Source organism: Drosophila willistoni, chromosome 3R (assembly GCF_018902025.1).
Source record: "Drosophila willistoni isolate 14030-0811.24 chromosome 3R, UCI_dwil_1.1, whole genome shotgun sequence".
In the NCBI taxonomy this organism is placed as follows: domain Eukaryota; kingdom Metazoa; phylum Arthropoda; class Insecta; order Diptera; family Drosophilidae; genus Drosophila; species Drosophila willistoni.
In genome coordinates this window covers 25,898,690-25,920,560 of record NC_061086.1, presented here as the reverse complement: position 1 = coordinate 25,920,560, position 21,871 = coordinate 25,898,690, and the positions used below count along the sequence as shown (strand labels likewise).

Below are 21,871 nucleotides of genomic sequence, written 5' to 3'. Positions count from 1 at the left end.
GTGCAGCTGTTGCCCCAGATCTGCAATCCCCTCTCACGCCCCCTTCTATGCATCTATTGACTGTGCTAATCGTCTGTGCAACATTTGTCTTCTTTTTTTTTTGTCGCTCTTTTAGCAAGTCCCAACGTCATCACACCCTGCCAAGTGGCGGAGTGCGTCGTCATTCGTTTGGCAATTGGGCGCAGGGGCAGGGCGAAAGACGTCAACATAACACATCGGCAACATCGATTGGCCTCGGTTCACCGGATGAGGTGCCCACCATGATGGCTCCACGTCCCCCAGTCATTTCGCCCAACAAATTTCGCAGTTCTTCCCATCGTAGAAGAGGTGAGTACAATTTGTGTGTGTGTCAACTCTTGAAGAGATGTCACAGAACTCGTGTTCTCCTATTTCTTCATCGATTTGGTTTCCATTTTGCAAAGTCAATGCTAATTTGTTGTATATTGATTAAAATTAGTTTATGTTCGTCTTTATTGAAACATCTCTTGTGTAGATTGTGTTTTCGACATTCTTCTGAAAAACTATATATATGTTGATCTGAAGTAATTTTTATAAATCTAGTTATAATTCTTATCAATACCTTTATCATGCTTTTGAACCTAGAGAAGAATTTTCTTTATTTTTGAATTTAAATTTCAGAGATTTAGGTTTACTAGAAACTCTGATTCCACTTCATAAAAATTCTAACTTGTCAGCATTTTCTGTATATAGGAAACGTAGTCTCTCAACGCCCTCTTCTCTTGACAAAGACAAACTGCCCTGTCAGATGGCATAGCCTGCCCTTGTTTTTTGTTCGCATTTTTGCACTTTACTTTTGGTATTCCCCTCCCAACTAGTTGCCTCCATCCTCCACTGACCCCCCCACTCCCTACCTTGGCGACATCAACGAGGGCATTGTGCATCACGTTTGCATACTTATTAAGCGTCTGCCCTGTTCGTTGGAGCTCCTATGTTTTGTTTTTGTATTGGTTCATGTGGCTGGCAGGCGCCAGGCAACATTTTTGCATTTAACAACATTTAAATGTTTATGCAAGTGATAATTGTAATAGCTGCAGTTTCTCTTATTGTTGCTGTGCTGTCGCCAGTAAGTCGGCCAGGTTTTTGTTTTTTTTTGTTTCAGAATTCCAGCCATAATGAGGCAAACAGGGCGCGCGCGCGCACGCTTCTCCTTCTCTTAACTGACATTTGTGGCCAAGTTGACATTGACAGTAGCCGCAGCTAAAAAGATCATGATATATGCCAATTGTACAGGGACTAGAATGCCTGATTCTCTACACTTGCACACACAAACCGAGTCACGAGTTGCTTTGCGACGTTTTATGATAAACCATTCAGGATCCATTTCTTATTTTCATTTCGCATATTCTGTTTACTCATCTGGCACATAAATCCATTACAATATATTTTATTTAAGATCAAGTTTAAATTATATGTTTATGAGTCAATAGAATTTCACTATATCTTGATACGGCTTAAAAATTTCATTTCTCTCTACTCTTCAAGTTAATGTCTGTTTTGTACCTCTATAGGACTTTAAGACCTCTTCAGTAAAAAAGTATTAAAGTATTCAGTATTAAATAAATATAGTCATATAGCCTTCTGGTTATGGTTTTCTATTAGCAACTCTCCATTCATACTGCCCAAGTTGAAATGCAGTTTCTATGCCATTTAATGACACACATACGACTTGCCCATCAGTTGATGCAATTTTAACTTCATCACAATTGAGCACGCGTCTATTAACCCACAACACCCACCCAAAGAGTTGAAATCAATTTTCAACACCAAAATTTATGGCAAAGTTAAGTGACCAATTGCCAATGTTTACCATATTTGTTTTGACCCGACTCGTTAGTAGAACGATTTGTTTTTCCAGAATCAAACTGTCATATGCTAATGAGGCAAGCTTGGTGAAGGTTTGAGGGGGCTGTGGACAAGGGGCATATATACATTTCCGTTTTTCTTTCTTTATTTTTCAAACAACAATAATAACAATTGCAAATGCATTTCGTGTTTTTTTGTTATTGTTATTATTATGGAATATGCTGCTGGCAACATGGCGGATGGGCAACATGCTAAACAAACGGAAAGGCACCTCTATTCACCCCTTCACCGTCTATCCCTCTGGGTTTTCGTGTGAGTGGGAGTGGCCACATGACAGGCATAAATTGAAAAAACTGCAATATGAATGGCACAAGGGGTTGGGGGCGGATGGGAGATGGTGGGAGTGGGCAGGGAAATGGGGTTGGGGTTTGCTTCTCTGTTGCTTTTGCGTTTTTGGGGGAGAGCCAAACGGAACTTTGCATAATTGATGGCACGGAAGCATAAAAGGGAACTCCAACTCTCCCAACACTCGAACTCTACAACAAAGTGGACGTCCAACTGTTTTGCATATGGCGCGTGCCAGTCAAGCCATTGGCCAAATTTGGCCAGCAATCATACCACACCTCGACCAGCTCTCCCCGCTCTCTTCTCGCGCCAATTCTTGCCTCTCTCTGGCATTTGTTATTCACAAATTGGCAGCACAAACTGTGAATACATCAAAGCCAAAAACGAATAAGAAAAAACAAACCCCCCGCCAAATATATTGTTTACTTTTAGCCATGCATCGAACATTTTGCCACTATATCTTAATTATTCGCTTCAAATCAAAGGGAAAATGAAATATTAAGAGAGAGTCTATAAAATACTCTGAGAAATGTTCTTTGGTATATTAAGAACATCCAAACACTTCTACGGATGAGATCTTCGATGAATGATGCTATGCAGAAAGTATGAAATCTAGATATGAAGTTAATATGGCGAAAGAGTATATATAGTTTTTTCAATTGGAAACACTTTGTCTTTTGTGTTAAGACTGGCGGGTTTCGGATTTACAAATTGATTTCAAGACCCCTTGCAAGCCTTACCGATGTTTTTTCTCACAAAGAACGACTGCGACTTACCAAGTGAATATGCAATTTATCAGTTTTTGCTTACAACTATGAATCTAAATATGCGGTAGTATGTCTGGAATGTAGCAGGTGATTTGAGGTCAACAGTCAGTTGGAGTTTTTCTCCCTTTTTGTTTATATGAGTTGCCTTTGGTCTCTGGTCTTTGGCATGTGCTTTCTGGCTTTTTCTGTGTTCTGTTTTTAATTCTTGGAAACATCTGTTCAACACACACTGTACACTTGTATATACACACATACACAGAGTGCATTTGGTGAGGAGGTGGGGAGAGGACAAGAAATTTACTTCAGTTCAGTTCAATACACTCCCCTACTGGGGTCGTTTTAACAAACAAAATCTTTGGTCTTCTTTGGCGAGCCTTACCAAAAATCAAGAAACCACACAAACACTTGTTGCATTCATAAAATTTTATGTTGATTAACATAATTTTACTGAGGATAAGATTGGACATAAATTTTGCTTAAATTTTTGATCACGTTCTGCATGAGGTTTCCTTTTGAGAGACCAAAAGGATGGCAAAAAAAATCAAATCTAGAGAGAGATAGAGAGAGAGAGATAGAGAGAGAGAGATTGTTTTCTATATACCTACATATATCATTTCAGCTGTCCTTTGGCTTATAACAATTCATTAACATAATAAATAGATTTTGTTTATGGCAACTCTTCTCTGTTGGCCTTGTCTGCAGTTTCTGTCACTGTCATTTAAATCAAAATTAAATATTATTTAGGTACCTTGTTGATACTTTTCATATTTATAAACATTTTGCACCATTCCTAACTGTTAAGCTTTTGCCATTTTTAGACAGGTGGAACAAGAATAATATGGTAGGACAGAGCCTGGCTAAAAACAACAAACAAATTGCTGTTGATCACTTAAAATGCCATAATTCCGTTTATAGCCCTAGCCCGAAGTGGGCTTGATTGAAATGGACAACACGTTGATTAAACGTCACAGGCACGTACAACAACAACAGCAGCAGCAGCAGCAAAGACAAAGAAGCATTTTAATTCGCTCTCTCTGTCTCTCGCTCTCTTCTTAATTCTCTCCCTCTATCTCTCTACTTACCTTTGGCCAACTCATTATTATTCTGGGCATTCAAATAGTAGAAAAAAAGGCCCAAAGTTACAGTCAAAACGTTGAAGCTCTTGCCAGTTGAAGTTGAAGGACTGTGGCAACTTGACGTTGAAACGTTGCGCATGCTCAAAAATCAGAAATCCAAATCCAAAAAAAAAAAGAAGAAAATTAATAACTAAAAACATATGAACTTACTTAAAATCTCTCTGCAAAGTGTAAAGTTTCTTGCTCGTAAAAAATGTTTCTATAAAAGATAAAGAACAAAAACAATTGAAAATGCTATTGAAAATGGAAGATATTGAAATGGATGTGTTCTGTTGCGGTGAGTTGCTTAGATATTCAAAACCAATTGAAGAGAAGCACTTAAAATTCGAAAAGGGGTTTTCTTTAAGTGAAAACTCTCTTTTTAATTTAAGGATCTCATCAGGCTTACAATTTCCGTTTACGTGTGTTACGTGTGTTGGGGATTAGATTGTCTTTTTTTTTTGTGGAGGGGTTGAAATGAGAGCAATGGATTGAATTTCCCTTGAAGCTGCACCATTTACGCAGTCTAGACTTGAGTTTTTCTTTATGTTTGGCTTTCCTTTTTTCCCTTTTTTTGTTGTTATTTTTAATTATTAATAACAAAAAAAGAAAGGGGAGAACGCAGCTGTATATGCCTCCCTACACAGATGTGCAGGCGCGTGCTTCATTTCGACTAGGCTTCAAATGTTCCTTCGTTTTTCATATTTTTTTTCCTTCCTCGTCTTGTTGTTGTTTGAAGTGTATAAAAATAGCAAAGAACAAAAAAAAAAAGGCAAGCAATTATAATTGAAAGGGCTTCGCGTGTGCGTGATGGAAATGCAGAGAATGGCTGCAAGGGGGGAACAGGAGCAGAAGCAGTCCGGAGTTGGTTGAGAATTAGACGTAGAGGGAGTCAGGCCAGGCCGGGCCATTGGCAGGTGCCGCTCAATGCAACATAAATACAGACAAGCATTAAAACAGCAACAACAACAACAATAACAACTAAAAGTAACGTACAATTGGCAATGCGCAAACGCAGCAGCAGCAGCAACAGTGGCAGAGGCAGAGGCAGAGGCAGCGGCAGCGCTGTCAACTTCATACGCACCGGAAACCGTTCATAGAAGCTTCAAGCATAAATGAGACAGTTTATGCTTGTGCGTGTGTTTGTGTGTGTGTGTGTGTGTGGTAATCGAAGCTTGCTGCATAAATTGCATGCAGGAAGCACACTCACATACACATGCAAACTAGCTCTCTCTTTCTTTTTTCCTCTCTCTCTCTCTTGATTTGGCTCCTTCTTTAACGCTCTCATTCCCTCTCTTTTTATCTCATTCTGTTTTAATAAACGGAAACGAAAAATTTGACTTGATTATTGTCAAGTTGTTGTTATTATTATTATTGTTATTGTAGCTCTTCTTGTTTTGTTTTTTATTAAACATTTTGAATGCGGGCTCTTCTATATTTACTCACGCCCATTAACCTTGAAAGTGAGACATAAAATCTAAGAAAAGTTAAGGATCGTTTACTGAAATCTCTACTTAAAGATAACTGAGATTGTGATGTTAATGAAACGGGAATCTCTCAAGAATCAAGAATCTATATATATTGTATATATTCTTTAGTTTTGAAAACTCTTTTATATCATCCCAACTTTAATACCATTTACCCTATTTTCTTTGGAAAATAGTTCTGAACTATAAGAAAAACTTTGTTTTACTTAGAAAGTATTCAATTAAAAAATCGTTAAGATTTCATGTTATATATGCAAAACTTTCAAACATATTTTAGCCAGTTTTATCCCTTTCCCAATCTTTTTAGTTAAGTTTCCTCAAAAACATTTGGGGACAAGCCCCATTATGATATTCTAAAATATGATTCCAGGAAAAAGGAAACATTTATCTTAAGATTTCATAAATTGTAATCTCAAAACTATAAAGTATGAAAATATGATTTTTACTTAAAATATGTATATTCTGGTAAATGGCCAAAGTTCCCTCAAGGAGTTAGTTTATGGACATCATTATCATGCAAGACTCAATGATGTGTGCATTGTTTTAGATTAGCCAAGAAAATATTTATGACTATATTAGGGAACCGCCTACCGCCTTTCACTCGTTTTGCTCTTCCCTCCTCTCAGACCATCTCTCTCCCACTCTCCCTCTCTCTTGCTCTTGTTTTTGGTTGCTTCTGTTTGACATGTTGTTGGTGAAATTTATGAAGACATTTATTAGCATACAAAATGCATAGATCAGTGAAATAGCAGCCAAAGTGACACAAATGCATCTGCATTCTCATTTCTCATCCACCCACCCTGTAAAAAAATATAAAACAAAGAATGAAATGGAAAAACAGAAAAACACCTCTGGAAAATGTGAGAGATTTTTGAAATGTTTGTTGATGAAGTGTTTGACAAAGTTGTCGGCTCTCGTCTTTCTTTCCCAACTGGGGCGGGCATTAATCAACAATTGGAGCTCGCTTGGACCCCTTTCTAAGACCACAGAAGTAGCATTTTACACGAATCTCTTTAGGTATATAAAAAATATTTTAATATTTTTGTTGAAAAATTACAATTTCCTTTCTTTGTCGTGGCTTTTTGTTTCGGGAATCTTTGACAGATGAGACTAGACATTTGACACCTGCTAGATAATTATTCAATGCCCTAATACCACGAATCATTGCCATATAGATCAGCGCCTAAATATAGATGGATATATAGTAAAACAAAAAAAAACACAAAAAACGAAAGAGTTTAGCCGAAGCAACATGTGTGGGAGAAGATGTATTCTCCCTGACTAAATTCCAAGTCCAAGCCCTTTTATGACAGCGACATACAGGAGGGTGAGTAGGGAGACCCTGGAGTTGGAGAGTTGGGAATAACAAAAACATTCATGTCATAAACGTCAAAAATAACATCAGAGGCTCTCTGACTCTTGAGGCCATCCCACTGTATACACTCGTACATACATACATACATACATGTATCTCTGCTGCAGTTGGCTGGGAAAGACCTCCCAGTTGCCAAAGACACTATTAAAATTCAAATTGCATTCGAGCATTCTATCAAGGACTTTAGTTAACTACTCAACTATGTGCGGATGGATAAACAATCTGCATAATCTCTAGCGTAAACTGTACAACTTTTATGAACTTTGCATTCTTTTTTATGAACTTAACTCCAATCGGGAGGTACTATAAAATTTATGCCTCGAAATCTGAAACTTCCCATTCCTCCAATACATTCGGCCATATATTTAGAATTTCGCGCCGGAGTTTTCCATGTCTATGACTGCATTCATCCATTTACCCTTTGGCCATGTTTATTAGCTTGGAAAACCATTCTATGCCTCAATATTTTCCTCGCTTTGTTTGTTTTTGTTTTTTGCTGGTGAAATTTCAAAAATGTTGTTTATGTATCCCTTTTAGTTGAATGCAAGAAATGAGAAAATCAACCACATACACACACTAACACACACATCTATGATGTGCTTTTAAACGTTTTCATTAAAAAACATTTCAATAAGAATATAAATTTAACATTTACTAGGTCAAAATGAAGTGAAACGATGGCAAAACTTTATGTATGGCTATATTAAGAAATTTTCCAAGAAGATAAGGCCCTAAATGTGCTGCCCAAATAGAGACTTAGATGATAATACTTGTATAAAAGTTTTTTTTCGAGAATTTATAGATCAATATTTCTATGTTTCAGACCATTTTTGGTACAGGCAAAATATCTATATTAAGGATATAGAGAGACTATATAGACCCCCATCTTCTTTGAATTACCTTTGATCTATAGATAAAATATCTCCGCATTTCATTTTTGCTTTGATTTATTATACTTATTCCCTAATTAGTTTCGCTATTTTTCTTTAGCATTTTCATTAAACAGCAAGTTCTGACCTCACTTGTATGCTAAACAAGCAAGGCACTGATTGCCTCAGCCCCGATGCAGGCTCATTGAGAGCAAAACCAAATCAAATGCAATGTCATTTATAATCGTTGTGCCTGGTGCCTGGTGGCAGAACAATATCCCTGCCCCCATTCCCCTACTACTACTACTACATACATACAATGCCCGTTGGGCCTGACCAGTGTCCAGCTGTCTAATTCTCACACACTCGGCAGAGACAATGAGAGAACACACAATTTTCATTTAACTAACATCAAAGTTTGTTCGTCTTTTGTCTGTAGTGAAGGGGAATGGGGAGGGACTCTACGGCTGTTTTTGGCCTGGTGGGCGGAAACGCACTCAAAACGCATAGAATATGCGAGAGAGAGAGAGAGTATGAGAATATGAGTAGCCCCCGTTTATGGAACTAGAACTAAAAACAATTTAAATCATTTATGATTTATTAAATTGTGAAAATTACTGCAGTTAGGGGGTATTTGGGTTACACACAAAATCCTAAAGTCAAAAAACAGAAAACATTATCCATAAAAAAAATAGAAAACTTCAAAAAGATATCGAAGCTTGTTTACCCTAGATAAAGGTTTACTTTTCATTCCAGAATGACACAGAACTAATCACTTTCAATAGACAATAAATTTATGAATCGTTTGTCAAGTGTTTCAAAGTAGGTGAATTCAAAAGGATTTATCTTAGTGGACAGCCCCCAAAATGAAGGCATTCATATTCAATTAAAGATATGAAATGCATAAATCTCATAAGGAAGTCACCAATTAACCAAAAAAAAAAAAAAAGAGACACTAAAAGAGCGAGAACTCAACTGGAATTAAAAGATATGCGCATAATTAAGTTACAGTTGACATAATTAAATGATAATTGTTATTCACACACACACACACACAGAATCTACATATGTACACACATTTGAGTTATATACATTTTGCATTTTGGTGGGGAGGGTTAATTTATATATCGTCCGGTCTGCCATTTGCCCCTCTTCATCAAATCTTAATTTTTTTTTTTTCTCTTTTTTTGTAGTCCGTTTAATCCCGCATTTATTTTGTTCGCTTTTCGTTGATTTATGTCTTGCTAAAAGAGAGAACTCAGTTTTTTTGGGTTGACATTTATTCAAATTCAAATTGTCCCCAAATTCATGGACCTATCCATGGGGACACCATCGCCATCATCATCGTTATCGTCATAATAATAAAAATCAAGCAAGCATTTATAAGTTATTATACCATACTGAGAACAAATTTTGATGAATTATTGTTATATAAGGGTTTTCGGTTTAAGTATCACTTTTATATATACTTGGAAATGACTTAAAGAGTTTCCCTTTTAATGGCAAGACCCAAAAATCAAATGGACTAACATAAGAATCGCATTTATTTGAATTCCTACAGGAAATGGAAAACAAAATTAAGTATCGATTTCAGTTTCTACTTCGGTTTTTGTTTGTTTTTTAAGTAAGACTTATGTTTGCATCTAAGGCGAAAAGATTTTGTTTAGTTCAGTGATTTAGTTTTAGGTTCGTTTTCTTTAATGTTCTGAAAGATTTTATGTGCATTTACCTATTAAGAAATTAATATTTCAAGTACCCTTTGTATATGCCTTTCCTCAAATGCATTTACTTCACTTGAAGTCTATCTATCGATCAACCTATTATCTATTATCTTTTTATGTTATCTATGTTGAAGTTGATTTTTATATTGTTAACTCTATATAGAATGTGATTTGATTTAATGTTACTTCTTTTATCTAATAAGATAATGTTTATGAGTTCCACATTTATCTAATTCTAAAATGGGTCTTAATGTAATTTTTAACCAGTTCAAACTAAATCTTAACTGCCCACATAATCACTCAAACATACACACAGAGACAGAGAGAGAAAGAGAGATAGAGAGAGAGAGAGAGAGAGACAAGCCGTCTTATTTTAATCAATTAATTAAAACCGTAGGACTAGTCAATTTAGCCTGAACTAACTAAAGCTTGGTTTAGCTAAATGCTCTGTCTGGTAATCTCATGATCGCCAGTTCCATTTGAAATGCTGATGCTGAGACGACAATTAGCGCAAATGTTTTGTGCAACGCGTTGATAGCAATTAAATAATTTTGTTTAAAAAAAAATTCCAAAAATGTCTGCCCGGGGCAGTTGTAAATTCTTTAGCTGTGTCCTATCGTCGCATGCCAAAGAGGATGAAGATGAGGACGAGGATGATGACGAGTGTGAAGATGGGGTTGGCTACGAGTATGTTAACATGGAGATGAGTAAGTAACGATAAAGAGAGAATGCAGCCATACAAAGACCATTAAAAAGGCATCGATCAAAGAAAACAAAAAAAAGAAGAAACCAAATTATTGACAAAAAGACAAAGAGCTGGCATTTTTCTTACAATTGCCTTAACAATTACCAGATGTTCCGATTGCCGATTGGAGCTACGAAAACTGCAAAATGTCAGACATTTGCAAATTTTTGTCGTCAGTCTTCTGCCATGTAATTGAGAAATGAATAAAAATAAAATTCAAAGGTTAAACTAAAACAAAAAAGCCCATTAAGAACAAAACCAGGACATAACTTTGACTCTGTCCATTAATCACAAATATAAGAGAAAGAGCTCTCAAAAAACTAAAGTGAAATTCCACTTAATTGTGTTGTCATGGGTTTTTAGAAAAAAAAAAAAAAAAATGAAATACTCCACAAAGATATATATATACATATAGCTATATATAATATTTTGTGACGAAAAACGTTTCAGTTGTTGCTATTTTTTGCTCCCTCCTCTCATATTATGTGTACATATATATTTTTTATACTTTGTTTTTTTTTTTGCATTTATATAAAGCGAAAGGCAAGAGGCCTTCAGTTCCTTATGCCCTCGCCATATAATGAGCAGCAGCTGCGTTGCAAAGTCTCTCATGTTGTATGTGTGCGTGTGTGTGTGTGTGTGTGTGTGTGTGTGTGCAACAGGAAGAGGCAGGGAGAGATTGGAGACTGTCTGAGACTGACGAGACAACAACAACGTCGACAACGAGCTGATGCTGCCGCCATTTGTGGGTGTCAAGAAGTTCAAATTCAGGCAAATGCAACAGTAAATTTTGGTTTGGCCAGGAGATAACATCGCCCCCCGAAAACTTCGTGTCTCTCCGTGTGTATGTGTGTGTGTGAGATTTATTTAAATGCGCTAAACGTGACTAAATTTATGATCGCCATAGAAACTGATTAGCCCTAGACACTAGTCTTAACTAACTAAATGCTTCTCCCTCCGCTCTAATGTACAAAAATGAAGCTAAAATTTATGTTGTTTAATTTCATTTAAATCTTTTGTTTTTATAACAAAAAGAAAAGACAAGACAAGCCAAAATGTGGGCAGCTGCTTCTAAACAAATGCATCTGGGCCTTCATTCCTTGGCAGTTGTCTTAGGATTGTCTTGCTGAAATGTTCACAATGTGTTTCATAATTCCATTCTCTTTCTCTGTGTTTTTTCTCATTTAATTTAACACCCAAAACGGATTGTTCAAGACTCAAGTTAATTATTAAGAACAGCTGTTGAAACAAGTGACTAACAAGAGGAGAACGTTGTTATAGATAAGGTATTTCATTTTGCAAATTCAGTTTGCAAAAATCGCTTTGACTTGATTGCAGTGAAATTTATAAACTTCTTTGGCAATGCCTTCCAAAATTAAAATGTTAAATGAGATTCTCTTTTGTATTAAACATATAAGTAAGCTTATGGCACGAGAATTCGTTTTAAAAGCGTTTTCAAATTGTTTTCAGTTATGATTTCGAAGTGTAAAGTGCCAAGTGAAATTCGGTCTACATAAAAATCATTCGAGATAAGAATTCATTCAGTTTTAACTCCTTCTGAGTATTGCCATACAAATATTGAATTCGCTCGCACTATTGTGGTTATATTCGAGATACTTTTGATGAGATACTTGAAGTTTAAGAAACTTTTGCCAAATCTATACAAAGATCTATAAGGATAGAAGCAGTTTCTTGGGATATTATGCTTTACTGATTGGTTTCCTCTTTCGTTTTCTATGTTTTTGTGGGGATGTCTAAGATGTGGCTGCCATGGGTTATTTTACATGAGCCCATATCTCAATCCTGTATAGAAAAAAACCCTGTGTTTGTATTAAAACTAACGCCAGAGACAATCAATTTTTAATCTTTCAATATTAAAGAAATATTAGTTTAAGCCAAAAAAAAAAGAATGCACCAGCAGATAAAAATGAAGAATTCCAAAAAAATTCTCACACAGGTGACACAGTTTTCTTTTCCCATTTGACCCAACAGGCTATCAAGTTTATTCTGTAGCCAACAAATCAAAGATAAATACAATGAAACATTTTGTGCTATTTGAAGAGGTCATGAATCACTGTAAAGTCAAATCCTAAGTAAACAACATTATTTATCAGAGAAACGCCAACTAACACACTTACATACATATATGTATGCACATATACATATGTATATTCTGGAGGTCGCCTTGGGCCAATGTCTTATCACTACTAATTTGAGCACTTTCGTTTTCGTCATTTTGCAGACAACTGCAGCAACGTGAACAACACACAAAGTGGAACGAATGCATCGGGCTTTGGTCTGCTCGGCTATAATATGGACGACATACTGATCATAACGGCAAAGCATAGTGAACGTGCCTATTTGCGTGCCACTTTCCTGAAGAACCATTTCGATAAGATCACCAAACAGCGCGGACGCAAACCCTTCAAGTGAGTATACTTGAATATAAACTAATACACTGAATATTTTCAACTAACTTTTTTGATTCTTTCAGTTTTCTGCACATAAAAATTGATGATGGTCCCTTCAGCGAAGAAATTTCCCAAAAGTATCAGAATACGGCTCTACAGATTGTAATTTTGTGTCCCGTTCTAGTGGCTCTGCCGCACAGTTTCCTGATGACCCAATTGTCATCGATTATCAGAGTGGATAAGGTGCTGGCCATATTGCTGGATGTGAGCGAGGAGAAGATCAAGGAGATGCATAAGACAGCTCTGCCCAGCTACTACAAATGGCGGCGCTGTGTGGTGCGGGACAACGACCAGGTGCAGATTAGTAATATTCTGGGCATTGCCACTGATATATTGGGCAGAGCTCTGTGCCAGCGTCCACCATGTCCGGACAGTAGTAGTAGTAGCAACGGCGTGGGAATATCGCGCAGCTTCTCCAGCTGCTCGGAGGGATTCACTGTGATGCCTAAAAAGGTGAAACTCGGTCAGAATAAAGTTGTGGCCATGCTGGCTGAACCCCTAGAGAAGAATGATACGCTCAAGCTGCTGGTCGAGAAATCCGGTGAACATATCGAATTGCGTAACTTCAAGTGCCGCAATCCGTACACACTGCAGTTCTCCATACCCGAATCGTGCATGGAAATCTCGACCATGATCGAAATACGCATCGAAAAGAACAACAAGAGTCTCGGCGCACGGCCCATCAAGTGTGAGAGTCGTCTGCGTGAATTGGAACAATTGCTGAGGGTGGAGGACTCACCCATAGAGTTTATGTGCCATGCCTTGGGCATTGGACCAGTGGATAGAGATGGTCTCGATCAGCATCTATTGCAATGCTTTCAGCGTAATATGCCACCAAATTTTCATCTGCTCAACGGACCATATGAAAGGCAACCGCATTTCTTCACACGTCTCGAGTCGAGTCCCGAAGAGTATCCCACTTTATTGCATTTCGCCGCTCGCTGGGGTCTCAATCGCCTGTGCATTCAGCTGATGGAGTGTCCTGGAGGAGATACGGCTTGCGGTGTACGCAACTGTGTCGGCCGCACTCCAGCCGATCTCGCCGATCAGGAGGGTCACCACAAACTGGCCCAGAATATCATCAGTTTCTCGGAGTTTCACGAACTGACCACCATGTATCACTACTTCAAGGCGGTCACTCCTGCAGGCGGCAGTGGTGGGGAGGCCAGTAACGGTCAGCAGGCCAAATCTAGTCCCAACTCTGCTGTGGTCATTGAGGCAGTGCCAGCCAAGGCACAGAAACCGCCCAAGCAATTGCCATCGGCCGAGTATATGGAAATGTCCAGCGGTTCCGAGCGCGAAAACACACCTGAAGTGCGTGCCAAAACAGAGACAATGGCCATATCGAATCTCAATTACATCAGCGTCGAGACAGAAGATGATAATAATCTCCAGACTTCAGTGACAGAAAAAAATCTTGAAACTCACAAGAATCTCCCGGAAATTGTTCCCAACTCGGAACAAACCACTAATGAGTTGCGCATCAACGAACCGCCCTACTATCCATCAAAGGAGCAAAACAAATCACGCGATGAGGTCGATGCGGCTCCCCTGTATCAATCCAGTCCGGATAAGTTTAGTCAGGAGTGCTCTCAGTTGCTGGAGAATCAAGCAGTCGCTGGCAATGATTATGTCCTGCAGCCATCCAATATACCTGTGACTGCTCCAGCAGATGATGGCAATTATTTGTTCCAGCCCTCGAATCGACCAGTGGAGGAACCGCTGCGTTTGAGTCGTTCCACAACGAGATTGGCCCACAACCAGCCACAGCAGCTGCCTGGCTACGGTACACTAAAACGCAGTGCCAGCGATGCCTCTGCCTCCACTTCCGCCCGGACCAATGCGGACGATGAACTGGCCGAAATAATGCATGATTTCAAAAACAATGTGCTATCGATTAGAGATGTGGAACTACTTGTAGAGCGATGGAAGCATCGCAACGATGTGCAGCAGAGTTTCCGAGAGAAACAAGATCAAATCGATCAGCTGCGACGAGAGTACGAGAGGATTCACGATCAGGTTAAGTCCCAACTCAAACGAGAGACTCCATTTGAGAGAATCAAGAAACTTTTCTCCAGGCCCAAGGCCGCGGCCTCTGCCTCGTCTGGAGGTGGGGCAAGCTGTGCGGATAGTCTGCTCGATGAGACAAAAAGTTCAATAGCCACCACCAGCAGTAGTAGCTTCAAGTCATCTTCGGCTCGTCCAATCAGTTCGCTCAGTTTGCAGAGTGTTTCTAGTTCATCGTCGTCATCAGGACGTCTCAGCACGGGCAGCAATTGCAGTGGCGCGTCTCTCGGTGACTCTGGCACTCATTCGGATCATGAGGATCGACGTTTTAACTATCGTTTGGGTGCCCATGGCTCACTGATGGACAACTATTCGGTGCCACCGCCAGCCCGTCCTGTTTTCATCACTCCCGGCTCAACACCTGGCGATGAACGGCATCAGATCGTCTTCCCCTCGCCCATGTCCAGTTCCCAGCGCTTGCATACGCCCACCAGTCCAACTCCCAGCTCTGAACACTATCAGATGTTCCCCTCGAATATTCCCGTCTATGGCAGTCAACCACTGTCGCAATCGCAGAGTAGCAACTACCTAAACACCATTGAGGAAGCCAAGGAGCATGCCGAGCAGCAGCACTATCAAAATCAGAATGGAGTCACCCTGCAACCCATCAAGTTGAATGAACGCTCCAATATCATCTATGGCAAGCTAACCAAAACCAACTCCGTCTCCGGCAAGTGCAGTTCGTTCAAGCCCAAGCAAGTGCCCTGCCCTCAGGTGGGCACTATTGAGGTCCAGGCGGAGGTCTATCAGAATGTGGGTGGCGATTTGCTTGAAACAGAACCAGCCAAAAACGGAGAGACGCCAGCGTCCAACTATATGAACTGCTAATAAATGAACATTGAATAAATAACAATGTGTTCCAGTTATGTATTTTCAACGAGTCGAATGTGTTTTCTATGTTGTCTGTAGGTTTAGTATCCAATAGATTTATCTATTCATAAGTGCATTATATTCGATTTTGGACCATAGTTCAAACTACATTTAGTTAAGATATCTCCGAAGTTGAAAACATTTAAGAAAAATATTCTAATTATAAATTTAAGCTAGTTTAGTACGACGAATTTGTAAATTTTTTTGAAATGTTCTGCAAGCAACCAAATCAACAAACATATCACAACTTATTTTTAAATACTTAGGATACACAATATAACTCTTTATCAACTTAAGTTACCAACGAATCAAGCATCTAACAGATCCAAGAATTTACTCGTAGTCCCTAAGAATTTCTTTATTCTCGCGTTCTCTAAACAAAAAACGGAAATCTTTAAATGCAATAAAATGTTTCATTATGTCTAAGAAAAAGAAACTTTCGCTTTTCACTGCACCAAAGTTGGTTCCTTTGCCAGTGGGTGGGTACATGGTGGATGACCTCGTCGCAAAGTGCAGTTACATACATGAAAATAGGGATTTGCCACCACCAACGTAAATTTCGCTTTTTAACAAAGGAAAAGGAAAAATTCCGTTTAATTCCCCAGCTTCATATTTAAATGCTACCTTTGGGTTAAGTTGGTTTTTCCTTTTTTTTTTTTTTTTTGGGAATATTAAAATTGAATGAACTGAAAAAAAAAGTCTAGTGGAAATAGAAATGTTAAATGTTTAAATTCAAAAAAGTTTAATAACAAAATATTGTAACAAGAAACAAAAGTGATTAATCTAGTTAGTGAACAATGTTCAAAAGGCGAAGTCAGTGTTGGGGATCGGGTTCAATCTTAGGGATTAAGTGCACTATTGCACTGCCCACTTTGGTAGACCGCACACGCATGTCATGATTTTGTCATTAAGTTGTTTTATCAAATCAACAAGTTCCTTACAGAGAGCACATTTATCCGGGCAACCAGGGCATGGCTTGCCGCCTGGACCACAGCCGCATGATGGTGGTGGGCCAGAAGGTTTGGTTGGTCTTGTTGGCTTTGTTGGCCTTTTTGTTGTGGTTGGTTTGCAAGTAGTTTTCGTTGGCTTTGGTGTTGTGCAAGTAGTAGTTGGCTTTGGTGGCTTTGTTGTGCGAGTAGGTTTCGGTGGTTTGCAAGTAGTAGTTGGCTTTGGTGGCTTTGTTGTGCGAGTAGGTTTCGGTGGTTTGCAAGTAGTAGTTGGCTTTGGTGGCCTTGTTGTGCAAGGAGGTGGCTTTGGTGTGCAAGTAGTTTTCGTTGTTGTGCAAGGAGGTGTCTGTGTCGTGCAAGTAGTTTTCGTTGTCGTGCAAGTAGTTTTCGTTGTCGTGCAAGGAGTTGACTGTGTCGTGCAAGGAGGTGGCGGTGACGTGCAAGGAGGTGGCTGTGTCGTGCAAGGAGGTGGCGGTGGTGGTCTGCATGTAGTTGTCGTGCAAGTAGTTTTCGGTGTCGTGCAAGTAGTAGTGGTATGGTCTTCGCAGCCGCATGATGGAACACTATTGGCCCCGGCACAGCCGACAAGCGCAACAGTCACTGTGAATGAAGGAATAAATTTTGTTTAATTACTACAAAAGATCACGGATCTTAAAGCTAAATCCATTTACCAAGTAGAGCAGTTATGGTGAGCTTCATATTAAATTCAGATGTCCACGACTTGCCAGGAGAGAATCGCTAACTGATGTCTTTTCGAAAGTAAGCCGCCCATTTTATAGGCATACGCTTTACCAAAACTTGTAGTCTTGACACAATTGTGTAAATAAATTTTAAAAATATATCGATTGCCCACTCAACGGGTTAAATAAACAAATTTTTTTGAACAAACAAAAAACATATTTTATTCGGTTCCAATAACTTCAAATTCGCATGCTAAAAATACATTTTATTAATGTAAATAATTTAATGATAACAAAGCCTGTCCAGGGTGATAAACACTCCAGTTATATTTAAAATTTAAGGGTACTAGTCATATACTTCGCCTTAGTGAATTATTGTCTAGTCCAAATGGTCAAGACTAGGTTTAAACAATCAGGATGCATAACCATAAATGGCTAAGATGTTAATTTTATCCTCGGATTACAACAAACATTTCCTTGGATTACAACCAAACCTGATCGACAGGAGTTCTCAAAAATAAATTCTGTGACTATAGCATTTATAGTCTCCCAGATCTAGGTGTTCACACGGACAGGATCGACTCGGCTGTTAATGCTTATCAGGAGTAGATAAAATCAATGGAATTGTTTCCTTCTGCCTGTCATTTGCATTCACTTTAATTCCACCCTATGTTCGCATACTCTTGGTAGTATAAAGTTAGTCGTCGCACCGACAACATTCACATATCGGGATATATCAGGATATAATATTTATTAAGAAGGGGATGAAATGGGATAAAGTAGGGAAAAATTAATGATGCATTTACTTTATGTATATTTCGTTATACCCTCTGGAAGGGTATAAAAATAGTACAAAATGCAATTCAGAAGGGCAATACAAATTATAAGGAATTAAACGTTTTATGCTTACTTGGTTGTGCTTTTATCGTTGAGTTTTATTAATAATACTTACCACCAGAAAAAACGCAATATATGCATAAAAATGAGTACTTAATAAAAAAGGAGAATTCAACAGGTTTCTTGTGCCTAAAATGCTAATTGTAAGATGCGGTCCGGCAACAAATGAAATGTTTAATCTGTGTTTAGAACTCTATGAAGCTAATTCTAATCAATCAGGTTGGATCATTTACCAAACCAAAGCTTAGAGCACTTAAAGAGATTTTCAGCAAATGATGGCAGCGTCTTCTGAAGGTAGTGATGCAGTTGCTCGAAGGAGGCATCAAAAATTGAACTATTTCCAAAAATGTTGGCGTTGGCGCAATTATTTGGTTTTTGAACCTATTATTTTTTTGTTTTTCATGGCAAATTTGTTGAAATACTATATCGTTCTCGGTTTCCATGGTCAAAAGGATCACTCAGGATTCTATCGTACTTCAATTGCACACTTTGCAAGGCATTAAGAAGGATCGTGTGCAACATATTATACAGCGCCAACGAAAATACCCAACGGACTCTGGGTTTTTTATGTAAGTAGGTAATATTAAGGAGTATATGTAATAATTATAATATAGGTGATAATTATCTTCTAGGTGAATTAATATTGGCTGATTTTATCAATTCATTGCGCTTGGACCATTCCATTCCCCCCATGGGGCTTAATTTTGTCACCTTTTTTTTGATGGTTCCAATGCCTTTTTGATAGCCATGTACAGTTATATCGCCATTGTTATGCCTGCCAAGGATAGATTTTTACATTTTGGAATCATTGCAATGTCTATAGAGGCATTGTCGTTTCCGATGTTGGGTAAATATATATATAAACTTATATACATACTAGAAACCCTGCCACGCTGAGATTTAAACTATCCTATCTCTCAAGTTAGATCGAACTGCACATGGTGTGCGAATTTTATTATAATCGGTTAAGTGGTTTAGGAGTCCATTGAGGACAAACATTGTGACACGAGATTTATATATATTAAGATATATATTCGATTTCATGTGTGAGAAAAGCTAACTAATAAAAGAAAACGACAACGTTTTTACACATAATTTATGTGTTTTGCAGAATTGCTTGCATTCCAGATAATAGGCATTATTTACATTATATTTGTTATCCAAGAGATAAAGCCGACACCGCATGGACTGACCACCAGCGATCCATGCAGTCAGAATCAAGGATCAAACAACTTAGCTTATGAAACAATCAACGGAGAGGATTTGGTCCAGCAGCCGAACAATAAGATTTTTAACTTTTAATTTAACTTTTCATTTTAACTTTCAACTCTATGGGACCCATCATTTTGGCCAGCAATGAATTAGGTAAGGTAATATTACCCAAATAGGTAAACTGTTAGCTCTATTTGGCATAGTTTATACTACCATTAGGACATTTAATAACCGAAATCTTTGACAACATTAAAAGTATTTCCTGTGTTATTAATATTTCCAATGTTCGAGAAAATAACTTGTTTTATTTCGTGTTCGGTGAACTTTTCCATTTGACAAATGCTTTAATTTTTCTGTAAGTCATATGGTACCTATATATATAAATGTGAACGATGAATTATATTTGTTTATATATTTTAGCACTTGTTACATTATTCTGCGACATCGTCATCGTACGTCAAAGTCATTTGCGGAAATGGAACTCAATACTAGATCAAATAAAGTTCCTCGACTATTAACAATATAATTGAATATGCGTTTTAACATTTATAATCAATATAAAGGTTCTTGTACTTTATGAATCGACGTAATATTATACATATGTATATTCTTCACCTATTTCATTCTTGACATTCTTAAAGTGTTTTTAGGTATTCCCACAGGCCAAAAAGCCCTCACCCATTTTTAAGTAAGCTTTTACCAAATTCAAAGAAGTTTATACAAATTATGTAGGAAGAAACAATGTTTATTTATCTAGAAGTCAATGTCAGTGTTAGGGCTTTGGAATCATAAGATAACTGACCATTTCGGTTGACCGCAAACGCAAAGCTTGATTTTTTCATCAAGTTGCTTCAGCAAACCAATAAGACTGCTACAGAGATCACACCTAGATGGGCAACCTGGGCAAGGTTTGCCGCCTGGACCACAATTGCAGCCGCATGAAGGTGGTGATGGAGCGGGAGTCGGGCAAGGAGTGGGCTTAGGTGTGACGATTGGGGGGCAAGTAGTGGGCTTAGGTGTGACGATTGGGGGGCAAGTAGTCGGCTTAGGTGTGACGATTGGGGGGCAAGTAGTGGGCTTAGGTGTGACGATTGGGGGGCAAGGAGAGGGCGTACGTGTGACGATTGGGGGGCAAGGAGAGGGCGTACGTGTGACGATTGGGGGGCAAGGAGAGGGCGTAGTACATTTGGTAGGTGGACGAGTAGTTTTAGGTGGAGCTGGTTTAGGCGTGTTAGGCGGACATGGCTTAGGTGGACGGGGTTTAGGCGTGTTAGGCGGACATGGAATTGGGGAAACTGGCTTAGGTGGACACGGCTGACAGGGGTCTGGCTTACGGGTCGGACATGGCTGACAGGGGATTGGATGACAGGTGACCGGCCTACGGGGAGTTGTCTTTTTCGGAGGCTTCGTCTTTGGGATTGGCTTCTTTTTAGGCGACTTAGTGGGTGTTGGCCTTTTGGAAGGCGGCTTATTTGGAATTGGCTTTCCTGGAGACTTCTTAGAGGGAGCTGACTTTCCCGGAGCCGGTCTGTGTTGTATCGGCTTAGAAGCTGACGGCTTACGGGGAGGCTGGCGATTGGCTTCCACACAACCGATAAGCACAACAGTCACTGTAATGAAAGGAAACCATTGGTTTAATTATTACACAAGATCACGATCTTCGAGTTGAATCAATTCACCAAGAATGATAGCTATGGTGATCTTCATGTTGAATCGAGATGTCTACAACTTTCCAGCAGAGAATCACCCACTGATGCCTTTTGAGAGCATGCCGCTTAATTTATAGGCATGTGCTCAACAAAACATGATAGTCTTTAAACAATTGTGTAAATAGGGTTTAAAAATATATCGATCTACGGTTCAAAAGGTTAACTAAACAACGAACATATTTAATTATTCGGTTCCAATAACTTTAAATTCGAATGCCAAAATACAATTTATAAATGTAAATAAATTGAAGATGATATACCGAATGAAATAAATAATTGTGTCGTGGACTGTAATAATAATAAGAAAGTTGAAAAATGGAGAGAGAAAAAACTCAAAATTTTAACTTGAAAAAATGTTGGCTCTTAACTTTTCATAAAAAAAACTTGTCCATGGGTTGGAAAAACAGAGAAAAGTGAGAAAAATACAACAACCTTGCACCCCCCCTAGAAACCATATTCTTGCATTTCCCTGTTGAGATTCTGTAAAGCCACAAGTTTAGTTGATTTGCATGGAAGGCCCACACACATGAGTGCCACAATGCACATACAAACTCATATGTTCCATGGCATGGATAAGCCGGTAGCTCTTAATTCACACTCAATGGGCTAAAGACTATTTCATCTGCTTTGCCCTTCGTGTATTGCCTTTGCTCATAGTAATTTTCCCAGCTGACTTTTAAGTCTCTCTCTCTCTCTGTCTGTCATCGACTAAGCCGCCGCCGTCGCCATTTGCCCTTTTTTTTGTTTTAGTTACATGGACCCACACAATT

At 38.6% G+C, this 21,871-nt stretch overlaps 2 protein-coding genes across 5 annotated transcripts in view; one reads left to right on the top strand and one right to left on the bottom strand.

Moving 5' to 3' along the window:
- LOC6648010 overlaps nucleotides 1-15,656 on the top strand; it is a 32,234-nt gene extending 16,578 nt beyond the window's left edge. For 3 of the 4 annotated variants that reach the window (XM_015177382.3, XM_023178337.2, XM_047013690.1), the window contains 3 exons: nucleotides 116-327; nucleotides 12,491-12,677; nucleotides 12,743-15,656. In XM_015177382.3, the coding sequence (XP_015032868.1) occupies nucleotides 116-327; nucleotides 12,491-12,677; nucleotides 12,743-15,614 (3,271 nt within the window). In that variant the 3' untranslated portion in view covers nucleotides 15,615-15,656. Of the gene's footprint in view, nucleotides 1-115; nucleotides 328-10,188; nucleotides 10,211-12,490; nucleotides 12,678-12,742 lie in introns of those variants that run through there. The other variant, XM_023178338.2, reaches the window with a different exon arrangement.
- A 4,496-nt stretch (nucleotides 15,657-20,152) lies between these two features.
- LOC124459784 (extensin-like) lies at nucleotides 20,153-21,122 on the bottom strand. The gene is made up of 2 exons (XM_047009406.1): nucleotides 21,072-21,122; nucleotides 20,153-21,002 (listed from the first exon to the last, which is right to left on the bottom strand). The coding sequence occupies exons 1-2, from the start codon at nucleotides 21,097-21,099 to the stop codon at nucleotides 20,179-20,181; spliced, it is 852 nt and encodes a 283-aa protein (XP_046865362.1). The 5' UTR covers nucleotides 21,100-21,122; the 3' UTR covers nucleotides 20,153-20,178.
- Between the last annotated feature and the right edge of the window lie 749 nt (nucleotides 21,123-21,871).

Coding starts and splice junctions, on each gene's coding strand:
- LOC124459784 (XM_047009406.1), bottom strand. CDS start 21,099: ATGAAGATCACCATAGCTATCATTCTTG. Junction 21,003..21,071: donor CACCATAGCTATCATTCTTG/GTGAATTGATTC, acceptor CTTTCATTACAG/TGACTGTTGTGCTTATCGGT.